This window comes from Lutra lutra, chromosome 1 (assembly GCF_902655055.1).
Source record: "Lutra lutra chromosome 1, mLutLut1.2, whole genome shotgun sequence".
NCBI classification, from domain to species: Eukaryota; Metazoa; Chordata; class Mammalia; order Carnivora; family Mustelidae; genus Lutra; species Lutra lutra.
The window spans coordinates 221,584,784-221,603,886 of NC_062278.1; the positions used below are offsets into that span (position 1 = coordinate 221,584,784).

At 44.5% G+C, this 19,103-nt stretch overlaps 1 protein-coding gene across 1 annotated transcript; it reads right to left on the bottom strand.

The window, feature by feature from the left end:
• Positions 1-432: 432 nt before the first annotated feature.
• ZNF556 (zinc finger protein 556) lies at positions 433-17,792 on the bottom strand. The gene is made up of 4 exons (XM_047706918.1): positions 17,662-17,792; positions 4,948-5,074; positions 3,914-4,097; positions 433-3,281 (listed from the first exon to the last, which is right to left on the bottom strand). The coding sequence occupies exons 1-4, from the start codon at positions 17,662-17,664 to the stop codon at positions 2,069-2,071; spliced, it is 1,527 nt and encodes a 508-aa protein (XP_047562874.1). The 5' UTR covers positions 17,665-17,792; the 3' UTR covers positions 433-2,068.
• Between the last annotated feature and the right edge of the window lie 1,311 nt (positions 17,793-19,103).

Sequence of the window (19,103 nt, forward strand, 5' to 3'; positions counted from 1 at the left end):
CATGAATCGATGATATTCCCATTCACTGAGGCCTCTATCCTTCATTCTTATCCCTTTTATCTGCCTTGTCATGGTTTATATTTTACTTCACTCCACTTTTATATTATCTAATGGACTTTTTCAAATACTGTCTCATCAGAATATTTTTATATCATTTGCTAGACTTATTTACTACTTAATTGCTTAAACTATTGAGTTTTTACTATTATGAATAAGAAATTATATTGACAAAACTGCAGCAGTATACAAAATAAAATTTTCTAGCATGAAAATTGTCTAGATTTGAATGCACCTGGTAATATTGACTCAGAACGTATAATTCCTAAATTCACAGCTACAAAGTTGATTTGACAGGTGATAGTTGCAATGTTTTAATAATTTTCCATAACTTTTTAAAAGATTTTATTTATTTATTTGACAAACAGAGATCACAAGTAGGGAGAGAGGCAGGCAGAGAGAGAGGGGGAAGTGGGCTCCCTGCTGAGCAGAGAGCCTGATGCAGGGCTCGATCCCAGGACCCTGAGATCATGACCTGAGCCAAAGGCAGTGGCTTAACCTACTGAGCCACCCAGGCTCCCCAACTTTCTGTAAAGAGTAAAGTAAATTAGTATACATTTGAAAACACAGTTAATAGGATATTTTTCAGAAACATTTTATACAGTTTATAAAGTACATAACTCATATGAAAACAGTTAATAGACTATTTCTCAGAAACACAGCATTTGTTCAACCAAAAAAGTACACATCGTGTCCAACCACACATACTCAATCTTAATAACAACACATCCTGAGGGGTTGCATCCAGTGCTGAGTAACAGAAAACCCACATAGTCTGCCCAGTATGTCAGTAGTGCTTATTTATTTCACAGAAATACTGGGTAAGTGTAGCTGCTCAAGGACGCTGCAGGGAAACACCTCCCTTATGTTGTTATGGGTGCTCCACTGCATCTGTTCTAGATGGAATCAGGAACACAGAAACATAAGAAATAATAAGAGAATGAGGTGTTCACCATATGAATCAGGTGTTATTCGAATATGTTAAGGTCTAGAGAAAAGAGGTCAGAGCATTAGACAATGTCAACAGCCATGACGTCCTAATTAGTGGCCTGGTGGACAGTATAGGGCTTTTGGGAAAATATAAGCTGTGGACATCAAACCACGGAGGTACCTCCGTGATGGGAAGGCTGGTAGGGTGTCTGTGAAAGGCCACCCCTCTGACAAAATGGAATTCATGCAGTTGCTATGTGTTTTGAGGATACTTTTGATTGGCAAGACTAGGAATCAGGAAAATAAGCTGCAGATGGTGCCCACCACGTCCCCGTGCATCTCTCTATCTCCTTATGTGGTGGTGGCTCAATAAACTGAAAATTGCTTCCTCCAAATCTCATGCAAGCTGGGCTCTTCCAGAATTCTACCATGGAACCATATAGAGAAGGCCTCTTGAGAAATGTAGTTCCCAGCCTTACCTATGTTGATAGAACACAATCCAGAAGGACCATCTACACCTCTAGATTTCATTCTCTTCTTAACTGAAACATATTGTCCACTTGCTAACCAGAAGCCGGGACAAAGAGCATATAGCAACAGATGGAAATAATAATTCATATGAAATTATATTCTTTCAAGACCACTGCGTACCTACAAATTTCTGCCAATTTACATAATTACAAAATTGGAACCAAGCAAAATGGAATAATGAATCTCTGGCCAAAAAAAAAAAAAAAAAAACGGTGTTGAGAATACATACCTTATGTAAGCAAAGGAGTGCCAACTTTCAAAGTCATAGTTTCTCTCAGGAAGAGAACATGATGGAATATATGTAATGGGAAAGTGATACCCAATTTGGAACACACTGGGCCAGTAAGAAAATCTAAACAAATATCAATGTTACATTAGTCTAAAGGCCCCATAGTTACAGAACAATTTTAAAAAATAATATAAAAGTAGAGGTCCCATTAAGGATGAGATACTGAGGAATACCATCTTTGTAACTTTTGCACAATTTTTCTTCTGGTGTGGATTTTCCAAACTGTTTTAGATGAGTTAATTTGCATCAGGTTTTCTCACATTACTTACAAGTTTTCTTTTGTTGACTGTGAGTTCTCACATGACTATGAAAGGATTTGGGGCAACTGAAAGTTTTCCCACATTTTTCACAGGTATGAGGTCTCTCTCTAGTCTGCATCCTTACTGTTTTAGAAGGATGAGGGCCATTTGCAGGCTTTTCCGCATTGCTTACGATTACAGGCTTCTCTCCACTGTGTTTTTTGACATGTTTGTGTAAAGATGAGGACCAACCAAATGCTTTCCCACATTTTTCACACTTATAGGGTTTTTCTTTAGTCTGCATTCTTATATTTTTGGAAGAATGAGGGCCAACTGAAAGTTTTCCCACATGGCTTGCATTTACGGGTTTCTCTCCACTGTGATTTCTGTTATGTTTGTGCAAGGATGAAGACCAACCAAATGTTTTCCCACACTCTTCACACCTATAGGGTTTCTCTCCAGTCTGCATTCTTACATTTTTGGAAGGATGGGGGCCAACTGAAGGCCTGCCCACGTTGTTTGCATTTACAGGTTTGTCTTCGGTGTGCATTCTGACATGTTTGTGTAAGGATGAGGGCCAACCAAATGCTTTCCCACATTTTTCACATTTATAGGGTTTCTCTCCATTGTGAATTCTCACATGTCTCTGAAAGGATGTGAGCCAACAGTAGCCTTTCCCACACTGCTTACATTCATAGGGTTTCTCTCCAGTGTGCATTATCATATGTACTCGAAAGGATTTGGGACAGCTAAAGCCTTTCCCACACTGCTTACATTCATAGGGTTTCCCACCATTATGCATCATCACATGTACTCGAAAGGATTTAGGGCAACTGAAGGCTTTTCCACATTGCTTACACTCATAGGGTTTCTCTCCAGTGTGACTCCTTATATGTCCAGTGAGGGAATGGGAACGAATAAATGTTTTCCCACAAAGCTGACATGCATAGGGTTTCTCTCCACTGTGAGTTTTCACATGATTCCTTAGGTATGAAGAACAACTGAAGGCTTTCCCACATTCCTCACATTGATAAAGTTTGCGTCCAGTGTGACTCCTTTTGTGCCTCTTAAGGGAAGAACGATGCCTGAAGACTTTTCCACACTGACTGCATTCATACAGTTTTACTCCACTGGAAGTTTTCTTGTACAGCTTAATATTTGGAATATGGCTGACAATTTCTCCACATGTATCACCTTTGCTACTTTCACAGAGTCTCTCCACTATATGACTTCTGCTAAAAAAAAAGGGGGGGGGCACATTGTTAATGGTTTGTGTATTCATAATTTATTAATATTTGTTAATGAGTGCTAGGATTATATTTCTCCCATTTTCTATATATATGTAGGCTTTCTTTTTTTTAAGAGTTTATTGGCTTATTTGAGAGAGAGAGAGAGAGAAAGAGAGAGAGTACCATAGCAGGGAGGGGCAGAGAGAAAAGGAGAAGGAGACTCCCCACTGAGCAGGGAGCTTGATGCAAGACTCGATCCCAGGACCCTGGGATTATGATCTGAGCTGAAGGCAGATGCTAAACCCACTGAGCCACCCAGGTACCCCATAAATACAGGTATTCTGTCCTGTTTGAATTATTTCAAAGTGGAAAAAACTAGCTGCTTTGGGAATGGGATTAAGCACAGCCTACTACTACAACAGTGTTTCTCACATATGGTTCCCTGATCATTGTTTCCCACTGAATTATCTTTCCAATGCTCAATGTCTGAGTCACATGAAGAAAAAAAAGGAAGGAATGATTTGTGAATAAACAAATCTGGAGCAAGGTTTATCAGTTTTTTGTTTTTGTTTTTTTAATTTCATGAACTAGTAAGATTCTCTCCTGGACTATTGTGTTTTCTCCAAAGTGCAACTCACCTCAAATATCTTCCCTCATTGTTGTGTTTATCTTCAATGCACTGGTCTTCCCAATTTTCTCCAAAAAGGGAGGTCCAGAAATCATTTTTTGTGAATCTTGCTATTTTCTGTTCATTGGATAATTTTTCTCCAAAACTATCCTGCTGAGAAATGGACCCAATGGTTTTAAATTGAGTCTCATCATCTAAAACAAAACAGAGAACAAATCTTATCAGGAAGGCACCTGTGAGCAAAGAAATACATTCAGTTTAGCTGTTTCAAAACTTCATTATTAAGAGGCATAAGAGGGGGGTGCCTGGCTGGCTCAGTGGGTTAAGCCTCTGCCTTCGGCTCAGGTCATGATCTCAGGGTCTTGGGATCCAGCCCCACATCAGGCTCTCTGCTCAGCAAGAAGCCTGCTTCCCCCTCTCTCTCTGCCTGCCTCTCTGCCTTACGATCTCTCTCTGTCAAATAAATAAATAAAGACTTAAAAAAAAATGAGGCACTAGAGGTCAAAATGGAGGCAATTTATATCTTAATTTTTTAAGAGATTTTATTTATTTGACAGAGAAAGCGCACATGCACAAGCAGGGGGAGCAGCAGGTAGAGGAAAAGATAGAAGCGGGCTCCTGAAGATCAGAGAGCCTGATGCAGGGCTTGATCCCAGGGCCGTAGCATGACCTGAGGTGAAAGCTTACGCATAACCCAGTGAGCCGCCCGGGCGCCCCTGGAGGAGATTTAATATGCACAGAAACACCACAAGATTTCAAACAATCAACTTCCCCACGCCCACAGAGTGACTCATGGATATATACCCAGACTGATGACACTGAAGGACCCTAAGGATTTCAAAGAAGATAGATAGAAAAATACAGGTTAATGTGTAGATTTTTACTGTCACAGAGAAACTGTTAGATTCTAGATCCATGATAGCTGTTATCATGCCTGTTTTGTTTATCAATGTGTACTCCTTCTTTAGTCCAAATCTTGAAATAGGCTTAATGAATACATACTTAGTCTCTAAATAACCAAGTGAAGGATGAATGCCTCCTTACCTACTGAGACCAGGTTCCTGAAGGTCTCCAGCATCACATCTCTGTAGAGCTTCCTCTGAGAAGGATTCAGCATAGCCCACTCCTCTTGGGTGAAGTCCACAACCACATCCTCGAAAACCACTGAGTCCTACAACAAACCACATAATCGTAGGAGAGCAGGTGACATGGACAACACAGGGAAAGTGGACTCAAATTCACCGGAAGTTCAAGCAAGATTCATTGGTCTCCCCACATCTAATCTATGCCCACACTCATTTTCTGTATCATAATCTTTTCTTTTTATAGATTTTATTTATTTATTTATTTGAGAGAGAGAGTGAGTGCATGCAAGAGAGCATGAGCAGGGCGGCGGGTTGGGGGGAGCAGCAGAGGGAAAGACAGAAGCAGACTTCCAGCTAGCAGGGAGCCCAACATAGTACTTGATCCCAGGACCCTGAGATCATGACCTGAGCCAAAGGCAGACACTTAACTGACCTGAGCCACCCAGGTGCCCTCTGTATCATACTCTTTCCTTTTTTTTTTTTTTTTTAAGATTTTATTTATTTGACAGAGAAAGACACAGCGAGAGAAGGAACACAACCAGGGGGAGTGGGAGAGGGAGAAGCAGACTTCCCGCTGATTGAGCCTGATGTGGGGCTCTATCCCAGGACTCTGGAATCACAACCTGAGCCAAAAACAGACACTTAATGACTGAGTCCCCTAGGCACCCCCTTCTGTATCATCGACTTACACCGTTAACACATTGAACTTATCTCTCTCTCCATTTTTACTGTGGCCTTCCTGTGTGATCCCTGCCTTTTCACAGAGTCTAGAATAGTCCAAAAAATACTGGAGAAATTAGAGAAATGCTATACAAATGAAACAAATATTGCTATTTTATGACTATCAATTCCTTGTGACAAAAATTATTTCCTTTCTTTCCTTATTGCCCACCACAACTCCCAGCATTGCATAAGCCACCAGTTCAAATCTTGATGGGATTCTGATAAATAAAAACACACTGAAGGAACTTTTCCTTCATTTCCTCTCAACAGCAGTGAGAGGCCCAAGGTAGAAACCAAACTTACAATGTGGGCCAACTGACCCTGTGTGTTGATGTTCCCCATTCGAAATCTGCAAGTCCAGCTGGGTGCAGGAAGACTTCTGCAGAAGTGCTCATTTTAATTTCTATGTGTATTACTTAATACATTTTTTATCACAGAATCAATTGCGACTCCTTCTTCCTTATATCCCCTTAATTTGAGACAGGAGAGGTATTGAGAAAGAGGAGGAAAGAGGAAGACGTGAGAATTCAGAAGGAGAGAAGAAGACATGAGAACTTAGACCTCTCCGTAATATCCACATTCATGAACCTTGGTGTTGGTGTGCATTAATACTGCGGACACACAAATACACACTGAGGTTATAAGATGCCAGAACAGCTCATTCCATCCAAGGCATGCTGGTGCCTTGATCTTGGACTTCCCAGCCTCCATATCTGTGAGAAATACATCTTTGTGATTTACAGGCCACTCTTCGGTATTTTATTGCAGCAGCCCGAGTGGGCTAAGACACATTGCCAGAGACCGGAGCAAATTGAGATGCGAGTAACAGTCAAGGTGGTGGACAGTGATGGGAGGTGGAGCACATCATCTTGTGGGGAACGAGTCAGATCTGACTCTCTGAGAAGTGCGGACTATTCAGCACTTTGCACAGAGCAGTGACGTCCTCCTATGGCTTTAATGACCCATCACTTGTGTTGAGACTTGAGCGCAGGGGATGGATGTAGAGACCAGAACAGCTGATGAGAAAATAAAGCCAGAGCCAGGTGAGAAGAAGGTGGGTCACCCTGGGTACTCACAGTGGAATGTTCAGGGAAAACATAGATAAGAGCTACTGATTCCCAGTGGACTGAAGTCGGGGCAAGACAGAATGAGATTTAATGACTCTGGTCAATTCTCACAGTAAAAACTGGAATAATGGAGTTTCCATCAATCGAGACGTAGGAGACCTTATGTGGATTAAGTTCTTGGGAAACTTGAGGAAGAGCAATTCACCTTAAGGTATACCAAGATGGGGATAAGAATAAGATATCCCAGGACACCTGGGTGGCTCAGTGGGTTGAGCCTTGGCCTTCAGCTCAGGTCATGATATCAGGGTCCTGGGATCGAGCCCTGCATCAGGCGCTCTGCTCAGCAGGGAGCCTGCTTCCCGCCCGCCTCTCTCTGCCTCTCTGCCTACTTGTGATCTCTGTTAAATAAATAAATCTTCAAAAAATAAAATAATAAAATAAAGATTATTTAAAAAGGAACATATAGGGGCGCCTGGGTGGCTCAGTGGGTTAAGCCGCTGCCTTCGGCTCAGGTCATGATCCCAGGTCCTGGGTTCGAGCCCCACATCGGGCTTTCTGCTCAGCAGGGAGCCTGCTTCCTCCTCTCTCTCTGCCTGCCTCTCTGCCTACTTGTGATTTCTCTCTGTCAAATAAATAAATAAAATCTTAAAAAAAATAAATAAAAAATAAAAAGGAACATATAAATGGAGTGAAGTTCATTATTTTCTATCCAAAAAAGTACAAAACTAGATTTTCTATCCAAAAGTACAAAACTATTTTCTATCCAAAAAAGTACAAAACTAGATTCCTGCCTCACTCCTAGTCAACACTATACTAGAGATCCAATCTAGTGCCACTTGGAAATAAACAAATATGCAGAATTATAAAAGAATAGAAGATCGTCGTTATCGTTAGCACGAACAAGCATATGCATAGGACCCCAACAGAACAAAGAACGAAAGGATAAGATTTTTAGCATGATTCTAGATCAAAAACACAAGATGAAAATAAAAGTCATCCCCTTTCCATTTAATAACAACACTACGTTGGAAAACTCGTGTTAAAAAGTGAGCATGACTGTGTGGCAATATGAGGTACCCTGTGGAGCTGCTCCCCAGCGAAACTGTGAAATCACTTTTAAAACCATCATTTCAGGAAGCTGAGGAAACAGGTATTCATGAAACTCGATACGAATTCAGTAAGAAAAGGTAACAGTCTGGTATTTGAACCAAGACCACTCTCCCTTTCCCTAGACTTCTTTTTCAGACTGCAGCCAAAAACACGGGCTCCTAACTGGAGAAGAAGGATGTCAGCATTTCTCATCCTGCCCCCGTTAGCTGTGACTGAGTTCAAGCTCCAAGCAAGGGCAGTTGACAGGTGGGGGCTCTCCACTTCCACCAGCCCCCACATGTGGGCTCTACAGTGGGCACAGGACTGATGAGAATACTGGACACCTAACTGGTCTTGTTCTGCCTCATAAGGCAGAGGTTCCACATCCGAGAGAGGCAAGCTGAGAAGGCATCAGGCAACTGCCCTTCAGCTCTTAAGTGGGGTGTCCCTCAGGAAGAAGTGTGCCTCCATCCCCATCTCACCGCAGTTCCCTGGCTCTGAGATACTGACAAGGAGGAAAAGCAGGCTCTAAAACAGATCGCCCCAGCCTCTTCCCGGAGAACGGACTTCATTTACAACAGGAGATGGAGAATCTTAAGCCTAAGGGCGCTCTCAGAAACAATGCGAGCTGTGGTGAAAGGCAACAGGGAAGAGATTCAAGATACAGGCAAAATCGTCGTCCACCTTGTTTGCAGGGAAGAAACAAGGAAAGAGGAAGCTGGGGGACCCTTCCAAGGATCTGAACAACCAACAAACATTGATCTGTGAACTATTCCTTCCCAGGAGTCCAAATTTGACTGATTAGCCCATAGAGGAAAGTATGCACCATGGCAGTTTCAAAACAGTCAAGCCATCAGCCAACAATCAGTGGAGCTTAATAGCTTGATAGTCAAGGAAAGAAAAGAAAAGAAGAGAACCCCATCCAGACCACTGCCATCCCAGGGTGACTGAGGAGGAATTCCAGAGGCTTAACACTGAAGGGGTTGGGATGGGAGTGAAATAGATTTGACTAAAATAATCCAGCCAGTCACCAAGCAGGCACAGTCATGGCCCCAGAGGACAGAGGCTAGTACCCCAAATTGCTACAATGTATTACCTGTAGTGTCCAGTTTCCAACAAAAAATTACAAGGCATGAAAAAGAAAAGGACATTGTGACCCTTATAGCAGACAAATAAGCAGGCAACGGACACTGGGAGCAAACAGATATTGGATTTAACAGAAGGCGTCAAAGGGACTTATGTCCCTTTGTGTTCAAAGAACTAAAGGAAATCATGATCAAAGATGCAGAGGAGTAGATAATGACAGTGATGCACCAAATAATATCAATAAAGAGACAGAAATTATTCTGGAGGAAATTTTCCACGGGAAAATTCTGGAGTCGAAAAGCACAGTAACTGAATCAAGTCCCTAGAGGGACTCAACCACTGATTTGAACTTGCAGGAGAAAGAACGACAAAGTACGTTACTCCATCCTCATGAACTGTCCAGAATAAGAAATTCTCAAGAGGCAGAAAGTGCATTAGTGGTTATTTATGGCTGGGAGCAGGATGGAGGGTGATAGATAAAGGGCATGAGGTTTCTCTTGAGGCGATAAAAACAAACTAAAATTGAACATGGTGATGGCTGCTTCTTTCTGTGAAGAAACAGACACACTGAACTGTACATCCTAAATTGGTAAATTGTGGGGCGCCTGGGTGGCTCAGTGGATTAAAGCCTCTGCCTTCGGCTCAGGTCATGATCCCAGGGTCCTGGGATCGAGCCCCACATCGGGCTCTCTGCTCAGCGGGGAGCCTGCTTCCTCCTCTCTCTCTGCCTGCCTCTCTGCCTCCTTGTGATTTCTGTCTGTCAAATAAATAAATAAATCTTAAAAAAAATTTAAATTGGTAAATTGTACAATATGTGAATTATATCTCAATAAAGCTTTTTTTTAAGCTAGCACATAATGGGGCTCCTGGGTGGCTCAGTCACTGAGCCTCTACCTTAGGATCAGGTCATGATCTCAGGGTCCTGGGATCGAGCCCCGCATCAGGTTCCCTGCTCAGTGGGAAGCCTGCTTCTCCTTCTCCCACTCCCCCTACTTGTGTTCCCTCTCTTGCTGTCTGTCTCTCTCTCTCTGTCAAATAAATTTAAAAAATAAAACCTTAAAAAAATAAAGCTAACACATAATAAAGATTTCTACTGAAGTGTATAAAAAGATTCTAATGGGCCAAAACATCAACTTTATTGGGTAATATCAAAGTAGAATTAAGTAAATAGAAATTTGGGACATGTTCTTAGAAAGAATTCAATGTCACCAAGATGTCAGCTCCCCAAAAAGAAACCTGTAGTCTTTATAAAATTCCAGTAAATCCTCAGAAATGATTTTCCACAACTTCATAAAAACAACTTCTTCAAACCTAACAGAAAGATCAAATGTGTAAAAAAGACAAAATTTTCTTAACAACAAAGTACAGGTTCTGCAAATACTTCAAGGAGTTCGAAACTGCAGTAGTCTGGGCAATACATTATTAGCATGCGGATAAATAGATTCAGGGAAAGGAAAAGCATCCGGAAGGGATCCACATGTATATGGAAATTTGATAAATGACAGAGCAAGCATCATAGAGCAGTGGCCAAAATGATGTACACTGTCACATATGGGGCAGGGAGAAACTGGTATCCAGCTGGAAAAACAGCACTATTCCTATGTAGTCCGTGAACAATGACCACTTCATTCTGTAGTTAAATGGGAAATACAGGAGCACTGGGTGATGCAGTTGGTTAAGTGCCCAACTCTTGGTTCCAGCACGGGTCATGATCTCAGGTTGTGAGATGGAGCCAGGGTCAGGCTCTGTGGTCAGCAGGGAGTCTGCTTGAGATTCTGTCTCTCGCTCTCCCTATGATCCTACCTCTACTCTCTCTCTCTCTCAAATAAAGGAATAAATATTTTTTTAAAGATTTCACTAATTTATTTGAGAGAGAGAGCACAAGCAGAGGGAGGGGCAGAAGGAGAAGCAGACTCTCCATTGGATAGGGAGACTGACAGGGGGCTTGATCCCAGGACCCTGCGATCATGACCCCAGCCAAAACGAAGAGTCAGATGCTTAACTCACTGAGCCACCCAGATGCCCCTCAAATAATAGATCTTTAAAAAAATAAAGAAACTGGGCACCTGGGTGGCTCAGTGGGTTAAGCCGCTGCCTTCGGCTCAGGTCATGATCTCAGGGTCCTGGGATCGAGTCCCACATCGGGCTCTCTGCTCAGCAAGAAGCCTGCTTCCCTCTCTCTCTCTGCCTGCCTCTCCGTCTACTTGTGATCTCTCTCTGTCAAATAAATAAATAAAATCTTTAAAAAAAAATAAAGAAACTGAAAAGGCAAACCAAAATTTGAGATAAAGATATTTACAACATAGACAAATATAAAAATGTGTGCAGAGTAAAAATGAAGGGTCAAACAAATGAATAAAAAATAGGAAAATGACTAAAACATGTACCACAAAAGATGGAAGACCATATATGAAAAAAGAGGCAGGACACCTGGGTGACTCAGTGGGTGAAGCCTCTGCCTTCGGCTCAGGTCATGATCCCAGGGTCCTGGGATTGAGCCCCGCATCGGGCTCTCTGCTCGGTGGAGAGCCTGCTTCCCCCTTTTTCTCTGCCTGCCTCTCTGCCTGCTTGTGATCTCCGTCTGCCAAATAAAAAAATAAAATATTTAAAAAAAAAAAAAGAGTCAACCTCATTGGTAATGAGCAAAAGAAAATCTCAAACAGATCCCATTTCAAGCCAAGAAGGGCAGAAATCATGAAACTGGATAATCTCAGGTGCTGAAGGTCACACGGAAGAAGTAAGCAGTTACGCGTGCATGTTTGCAGAACTGCACTTAATACTGCAGAACTGCACTGATACACTTAATTGGATGTCGCATAAATCTGAGCTTGGCCATGATCTACAATGCAGAGATTTTCCTCCAGTATGGGGCATTTGACCTTGGGCACTGAAACAAGACTCCACAGAAGTGGCATTTTTCACAAAAGCCAAAGACAAACTTGAAAAACCCAAGCCCCGCAAGCACTGGAACGAAGAACAAATTGAAAGAATACGGCTTTCGGAGAGAAGCACGCACGAAACAGACCGAGGCACAGAACCATAGGAAAGCCTTTTCGGTGCAATTCTGTTAATTTCCCAAAGAAGTAAAATGAAGCAGAACACTGCTTTGTAAAAAAATCACAAAAGGTAAAGGTATGAAGATCAAGCAAAGAAACAATCAGTGGTCATCGGTGGGACAAGACGGTGGTGCGTTCGGGGAGGGTCATGTCGGGAGACCTACAGCTACCCACGGCCCATTTAGGAATCCAGGTGGAGAATTCACAGACGTTCACACTGTGCCTGGTGTTTGGATGTCCCAGACACCTGGATATGCACTCTAAATACGGCAGATTTCACCATAAAAGTTAAAGCATTAATCAAGGTTGGAGAATAACACTTGTATGTTTGCTTACCATGTAATATGAAAAAGTCAGTCCTGATTAACAAACCCGGGTAGAAGAATATTCAGTGCAGATCAAGTGCCTAATTAGAGAGAACTAGTTGCTTAAACTTGAAAATCAAAGATGTCTGACATTATATGAGAAGGTCTGCAGGACCATCATGTGAGCAAACGTACATTGCCTCGCGTTCATCATGTTACTTTCCTATAACACAAGAAAAACGTTTGCACTTCTGTTTCATTTTGCAGGAAGAAACACTGATAAAAATGCACAAGAAATTGGGGCGCCTGGGCGGCTCAGTGGGTTAAAGCCTCTGCCTTCGGCTCAGGTCATGATCCCAGGGTCCTGGGATCGAGCCCCACATCAGGCTCTTTGCTCAGTGGGAGCCTCCTCCTCCTCTCTCTGCCTGCCTCTCTGCCTACTTGTGATTTCTCTCTGTCAAATAAATAAATAAACTCTTTTAAAAAAATGCACAAGAAATTATTAAAACTGGTTGTCTGAGGGTGGCTGGGATAGGGCTGGTACAGGCCAGGATATGCTGGCAGGAAGTTGTCCTATGTTAGATTTTCAATGTTTTGCAGGGTTTTTAAACCTTTATGTACATTATTTAACTTCACATAAAGAGAAATCTATATGTTATATTTTTGCTTTTTTAAAAAACCACTTATTTATTTACTTATTTATTTTAGAGACAGAGGGACAGCACTCAGAGGGGATGGAGAGGGAGAATTCCAAGCAGACTCCGCACTGAGCACAGCGCTGACGCAGGACTCAATCCCACGACCCTGAGATCACGACCTGAGCTGAAACCAAGAGTCTGACGTTCACCTGACAGAAACCTTCCACCAACACCGCGCTCCTGTATTTTGCTTTTTAACACTTTTTCTTTTTATTTGGCAACCACTTTTCCCTGTGGTTTTAAGATTTAATCCTGTGAGGGGCGCCTGGGTGGCTCAGTGGATTAAAGCCTCTGCCTTCGGCTCAGGTCATGATCCCAGGGTCCTGGGATCGAGCCCCACATCGGGCTCTCTGCTCGGCGGGGAGCCTGCTTCCCCCACCCTCCCACCTGCCTCTCTGCCTACTTGTGATCTCTGTCAAATAAATAAATAAATAAAATCTTTTAAAAAAAATTTAATCCTGTGAAAATGAATAAAGATAAGCCTCACTAACACGGAGTTGGAAGAAAAGATAATAATAATGAATGAAAAAAGAAAGAAGAAAAACCCAAAAAGGAAAAAAGAAAATCAGATGGAGTTGGCCGGCCAAAAGGGGGAACCCATTCCACCTCGATTGCAAGAAGGACTTCCCGTTACACACTCGGGCAGAAGACCCTACGGGGAAGAGCAGTCAGTCACAGCGCCCAGCAGGAAGAGATGTCCCAGGCGTCCCCCAGAAGAGGCCGACTACCCACTGGCCGTCCGGCGGGCTCAGTCACTGCGGCCTGACACTCTGGACCTCAGGGCTGTGCACCCGAGCCCCACATTGGGCGTAGAGCCTACTATCAAACATTTTAAAAATAAAATAAAATATAAGAATGGAGAATCCTTTTTTTTTTAAGATTTTATTTATTTGACAGAGATCACAAGCAGGCAGAGAGGCAGGCAGAGAGAGAGGGGGAAGCAGGCTCCCCGCTGAGCAGAGAGCCCGATGTGGGGCTCGATCCCAGGACGCTGGGATCATGACCTGAGCTGAAGACAGAGGCTTTTTTTTAAAATATTTTTTTAAGATTTTTATTTATTTATTTGACAGAGAGAGAGAGAGAGAGATCACAAGTAGCAGAGCAGAAGGCAGAGGGGCGGGGGAAGCAGGTTCCCTGCTGAGCCGAGAGTCCGAAGTGGGGCTCAATCCCAGGACCCTGAGATCATGACCAGAGCTGAAGAAAGAGGCTTAACCCACTGAGACACCCAGGCTCCCCTTTTAAAAAGATTTTATTTATTTATTTGAAAGAGAGAGACACAGCGAGACCAAGTACACAAGCAGGGAGAATGGGAGAGGGGGAAGCAGGCTCCCCACTGAGCAGGGAGCCCAACGTGGGGCAGACACTTAACCGACTGAGCCACCTAGGTGCCCCTGAAGACAGAGGATTTAACCCACTGAGCCACCCAGGCACCCCAGAATGGAGAATCCTTTAAAAAAGAGAGAGAGAGAGAAAAGAAATTGACTACCCCTATAATTCAACAAGAAAGACTGTCATCAGAACTCAGAGAAATTCTCATCCCCCTTTGTCCAGTGGGCTTTTGTCCAAGCAAGCCATCCAAACTTCCTTCTTCTACAAAAAATAATGTTCCTCTCCTTTGTTGGTTGGACATGCCTATGGTGTTGCTGTAGCTTGTATGTCCCAAATTACAATTCTCTGCTAGTCCTGAATAAACCCACTTTTGCTGGTAAAGTGACTGACATTAATTTTTAAGGTTAACAACTCCCTGAAAACTAAAGTTTATGACAGTGTAAACCATGAAAAGTAAAATATCTCAAACATCTTTACAACTAAAATGACACGTGACATCGTCATTGTTTCCACTCTATCTCAAACTGGGGAGTATTTTTTCTTTTTAAACAAATATTTATTTATTTGAGACAGAGAGAGAGTGGCGGTGGGGAGGGCCAGAGGGGGACAGAGAGAATCTCAAGCAGACTCCGTGCTGAGCTGGGAGCCTGACTTAGAGCCGGATGCGGGACTCAGTCTCATGACCCTGAGATTATGACCTGAGCTGCCACCAGGAGTCAGACACTTAACAGACTGCACCCCCAAGGTGCCCCTCAAAGTGGGGAGTATTTTCAAAAATGTGTAGGATAGGGGCACCTGGGTGGCTCAGTGGGTTAAAGCCTCTGCCTTCGGCTCAGGTCATGATCCCAGGGTCCTGGGATCGAGCCCCACATCGGGCTCTCTGCTCCACAGGGAGCCTGCTTCCTCCTCTCTCTTTCTCTGCCTGCCTCTCTGCCTACTTGTGATCTCTGTCTGTCAAATAAATCAATAAAATCTTTAAAAAAATGTGTAGGATACTTCACATGTTAGGGGTTTGGACCTAACCCATTCAACACACTATGATTTTCAAGGATTTGCATATCCAAAGCTAACTTTCCTCATATCGGTTAAAATAAAGACTGTCTTAGGAATAGTACATTTTAAATTTCATAACTCTATAGAGACAATCACTGATATAAAAAAAATTATGGGAAAAGTGAAAAATTAACCTGAGTTTAAATACAGCCATCTCCTATCTGGACATCTTACTGAAAAAGGAAGAAAAATGTATGCTTCCAGAATCCTCTTGTCTTCTATTTTATCTCTCAGTCCACTTCTGCTCACCCAAGAAAATAAAAGCCTTACACACTCAAACAGGAACATGAAAAGGCCAAACGTTTAGGGAGACTGGAGTTATACGGCAGTAACATTTGATACGGGAATCAGAATGAGAGAAAACCAAACATTTCCATCAGCTCAGATAAAGCCACTCACTTATCCGCTGTTCGCAAAGAAAACCCACCATATTCAGAAGGTGACAACAATCACAGGCTTGGGGTCCAGGGCCTCACTGCAGAAATAGCAGCCTTCTGCCGGCCAGGCCCCGTGATGGAGGAGAGGGAGACCTGAGCAGACACAGGGATGAACAGCCTCTTCTCCCCACCTAGCAGGTGGAAATGCTCCCTCTCCAGGCTTCGATTCTCAGTAGCCAGGAAACTCTTGGCTGGAGTCAGGTTAAGTCTCTACCCCAAATGAACTTCCACATTCATAATTCTTTCTGTAGAAGACAAACCCCGAAAGAGTCTTTCCCTAAGTCCGACCTTGATGGGCTTTCTCAGTGCACACACGCTAGGCTCTGAGGGCACCACCTCTGTATGTGGCCACCCCAAATGTATTATTTAGAACCAGGAGGGGGAGTGGCGAGTACGACCTCAGAAAGGGCATCACCGCCAGCCACACACATTTTTCAGTGCCCTGCAACTTTCCTAGGTGCACACACTCCTCCTCCAGATGGTGTGGGCAGCCTGGGACACAGGCAGAGAAGAGACTCTCCAGAAAGAAACCATTTCATTCCCTCCTTCTGCTGTCCCGTGGCTGGCCTTATTGAGCTTGGAGTCACTGGGAGGGCCCTATCCCCACTGCCGGTCATCGGGATTTAGCAAGAGTCTCTGAAGTCTAATAATACCAGACAAAACAGAATTATTCTATTCTGCTGAAAAAAATAGCTGCCGTTTTTGGTGAGTCTTTGTAATTCACCAATTAATACGCCAAACGTTTTGTGTGTGGAAATGCATTCGTTTGCACACTTTCATCACGGGAGAGAGGGTTTCTCTGTTTCTCTTAGATCCTTCCCCCCAGTAGCATCCTCAAGGCTAAGCTCTGGAATTCCATTTGTCATCACCAGAAAGAAAACAACAGATGTGAGAAACTTAACCACACACGCTCCAGGAGAGAAAAAAAAAGACACAAAAAGAATTTTTTTACAAACGCAATGTTAAGACTCGATCTTTTTTTTTTTTCCCTGAAATTGACCCCTCCCGTGTTACTTTGCAAATATTTTATCTAATCTTTCAAAGTCTGTTAGTAAAATGTATTTCGCATTTACTGAAAAACCCGGGGCTTGAATAACCTAATAAATCTTTTCAAGGTGACAAACCCAGGGAGGGGCAGTGCAAAACGGGAACACAGCCACCGATGACTCAAGGGTCAAGCGCGGCCACCCTCCCACGTGGGCCTCCCCCCCCCACCACCTGTTCTCCGAGATGCTCCCGGAGCGCCCTCCCAGCCCTCCCGGAGCGCCCTGCGCCTGCCCCACTGCAGGTCTCCAGCGCATTCTGCTTTGCAGGTTGCCGCACGGGCAGACCGGGTGGGTCTTCTCTGTCCTTGGCTTTTGCCTCCTTCACCCTGAGAACCCGGAGGGCAGGAAACCTTTCTCTACCCCTCGGTAGCCGCATCTGGGCGCCTGACGACTAAAGTCCCTCCAGGAAATGAGAACTGGACGGTCACTTAGGGATCAAGGACCTGCCAGGGGATCTCTCTGAGCCCAGGGCCCTAAGCAGGTCTCCCCAGACTCCTCGCCCGCGCCCCACGGCTGTCCTCTGGGAGGAAACGACCGGGGGCTGAGACTCCCGCACGCCCGGGTGGGAGCAGTTGCGCTCCTCTGGTCACCCCAGGCAGCCTCAGAACCCAGACCCATGTGTGGATAGGACAGGACGCCGGGACCTCACCCCGCGGCCAAGGGCGGAAACTCAGGTCAGCACCTGGATAGGGTGGGAGAGGGGGAGGAACCCCGGCCACCTCCAGCCGGTACCGGCCTGTTCGAAACAGCCTCTCCCGGTGTCGGCCCGACCCCACGCACTCACCATCTCTCAGCCCCGCTCCTGGCTCTCCCGGCGTCCTCCGTGTGACTGCCCGGCCCGCGCAGGTGAGAGCGACACAGACTGAAGACACCTGCCGCCGCACCGGGCAGGTGCACACGAGTGCCTCGGGCGGGCTGCGGGCCTAGACCGTGAGGCCGGGAGCGCGCCCGCCCCCTGCTCTGACTGGACGGTGCTCCCGGCCCTCGGATCCTGATTGGGTAGTGCTCGGAACCCCGCCCCGGCCCTTCTAATAGGGTAGCCCAGCACCCCAGGGCCCCTGATGGGACGATTCCGCACAAGTGCAACACAGGGGGCAGGCCTCTCCCGGCTGTCACAAGAGGCACATTTGTGTCCAAGTAGAAGTAGCTCTAATTCCTTGAGGACTTGGGGGTCTTCCCGCAGCTCCGTGGCACCCCCTGTTTCCAGACTCCGTTTCCCCATGTAGCAACACATCTTTGTCCAGAGAGGGGTGGGGGGTACCCGAGCCTGGCTGGGCTGGGACAAGACGGGACGGCCCAGGAGGGCCTGGTGTCCTCCGGGAGTCGGAGGTTGGCTTGGGACGGGAGGGTAACCGGTGGGTCTGTCTAAGAACACAGACTTTGACAGTGACTTCACCACGTGTAGTGCAGGGTCTGGATTCGTTTTGATGTTTGGCGGCTGACACAGCTGAGGCCGCGTCTACGCTGCCCCACCCCACTCACCTGTGCTTCAGATCAGGGAGGTCCAGCCAACGAGTGCTGGGAGCTCACGGGAAATCTGAACCCTGCAGCCTAAATCTGGGCTCAGAACAACCACTAGTTACCAGATGGATTTATTAGAATGCTCAGGTTCACATTTTACACTAAAAGGAAATTAATCGCAGATCTATGTTTTAGTGTATCGCTAGAGACTTTGAAATGTGAATGGCTATGATATCCCTCAGGCCACTTAACTCTTCGAAGAAAAGAGCAAAAGCTTAAATAAACTTGGAATGGACCCAGAAATTTAATATGCGTAACAGATTGAGTCAAAAAATTCCTAGTGCATTTAATATGCTTCCCTGTGAAGAAAATACTTGCCAGTTTACGAGCTGGTGGAAGGAAACGCTATTGCATATTTTACAAAGTTGAAAAAATTCGTGTTTTATGGTTTTTAAAAAGGATTGTTCACTTTCATAAAAATTAGTGCTCAGAGACATAGCATGTAGAAAAGAGGGTTCTCATTAAAAATGTATTGCTCAGGGTGCCTGGGTGGCTCAGTCCGTTAAGCATCTGCCTTTGGCTCAGGTCACGATCTCCGGGTCCTGGGATCGAGTCCAACACGGAGCTCCCGGCTCAGCAGGGAGCCTGCTTCTCCCTCTCCCTCTGGCTGCTGCTCCTCTCTGCTGCTGTCAGATAAATAAATAAAAATCTTCAGAAAATACTCATTTGATTTATAAGGTATAAAAATAAAACATAATATATTTA